The 1535-nt window shown below is 34.5% G+C and overlaps 1 protein-coding gene across 1 annotated transcript in view; it reads left to right on the top strand.

Annotated features, from left to right (window-relative positions):
- Nucleotides 1-1367: 1367 nt before the first annotated feature.
- LOC108536235 (sex comb on midleg-like protein 2) overlaps nucleotides 1368-1535 on the top strand; it is a gene marked incomplete at both ends in the record, with an annotated part of 13178 nt that continues 13010 nt past the window's right edge. Inside the window, 1 exon segment of the mRNA XM_017882827.1 lies at nucleotides 1368-1488. Coding sequence (XP_017738316.1) covers nucleotides 1368-1488 — 121 coding nt within the window.

Raw genomic sequence — 1535 nt, forward strand, 5'->3', positions numbered from 1 at the left:
CTTTGAAAACATTGTTTATTTGATAATGGGGATGGAGAAGGGACAGTTACTATACTCTTGTAAAAATTATTTAAAAAATTTTTTACTTTTTATTATGAATATGTAATACTTGTATATATTTATGGGATGGGGTCTATGTTATATTTGGATACAAGTTGTGATTTTCTTCCTCCCCTTAAGGGAGGAGTGCAGGAGCACATTTTCTAAATAAATGTACCTTTATTCAATTTGCAGTGTTAATGCAAACATGCTATCTTGGTATGTCTCAAGACAAAGGATTCAGATTTCAGATTTTTAAAATAGTGAAAGAATGACATGATCAACCCAGTAATTATAATTCAGTACTGAAAAATAACATGATTGTGTCCAGGCAGTAGTGCATGCCATGTAATCCCGGCACTTTGGGAGGCAGAGGTAGGAGGATTTGTTGAGCCCAGGAGCTCAAATCCAGCCAGGGCAACATAGTAAGACAAAAAAAAAAAAAGTCACATTTTTTGTTTCTTTAACATTGATAAAAAACATTGTATCAATGTTAAATAAACAATAATGTGATTTACTAGATTACTGTCAACCCAAATGACAGTCATTAATTTAAGCAAATAAATTCCAGCAACATTGAATGTTCTGTTTTTTACTCCTTTGCTCCTGCCTTTTAAATGTCCTCTGTTATTACCTTTTCTATGCACAGGTGTCCCTTCTCTTATATTGGAGAGTCATGTTTGAAGGTAGCTCCTGGAAAACCACAAGAGTTGATGTAAAATAAACAAAATACTAGTGAACTTTAACAATGCTCAGGAGACATTGGTTCTTATAGGCGATAGGCATAATTTTGTATAGACTTTAGCAAGCCATCTGTTGTGATTTTGTCAGAATTATTGTATGTAATATGGAGAAATATGGGTTAGACACAGCGAAGACTAGATGAGCAACTTCTTTCTGAAAATAAACTCTGTCCTCTGCCTTGCTGAGATTTTTTTTCTATTGGATGTACTGCTCTGGGTTAGAGATTTACAGACTTTTCTTTAGCAATGTGAAAAAACTTGTCTTACAGGGAACCTCAAAAAATAAAGTTAAGTTTTACGGAATAAACTAATTTGGCTAAGGTGTGATTAGTTGGAGCAGGAGTAGGACAGGGAATCCCAGCCATCTGGTCTCTTCTTCCCCTACCTGGACAGTTCATGGACCTCTGAGAAGCTCAGTTTGGAAAGTTCTGCAGTTCATGGCACACACAGGGGTTTCCAACCTGAGGACTTCTGATAACTAATAATTTTGTAAACCAATGATATTTATAATTTTCTGACTTTCTTATCTAAGAATATATTAATGAGTATTTTATACTTGTATTTTTTTCCCTTTCTTTTTAACAGGAAAAGCCTTTGCCTGTGATATGTTCTACATCTGCAGCTTCTCTAAAATCGCTGACCAGAGACCGTGGCATGTTATATAAAGATGCCGCTTCTGGGCCATGTAAAATAGTGATGTCTACAGGTAAATTCATATTTTAAAAATAGTATAGAATTACTAATCTTTTATCC

Source organism: Rhinopithecus bieti, unplaced genomic scaffold (genome assembly GCF_001698545.2).
Source record: "Rhinopithecus bieti isolate Rb0 unplaced genomic scaffold, ASM169854v2 scaffold_14003, whole genome shotgun sequence".
Taxonomy (NCBI): domain Eukaryota; kingdom Metazoa; phylum Chordata; class Mammalia; order Primates; family Cercopithecidae; genus Rhinopithecus; species Rhinopithecus bieti.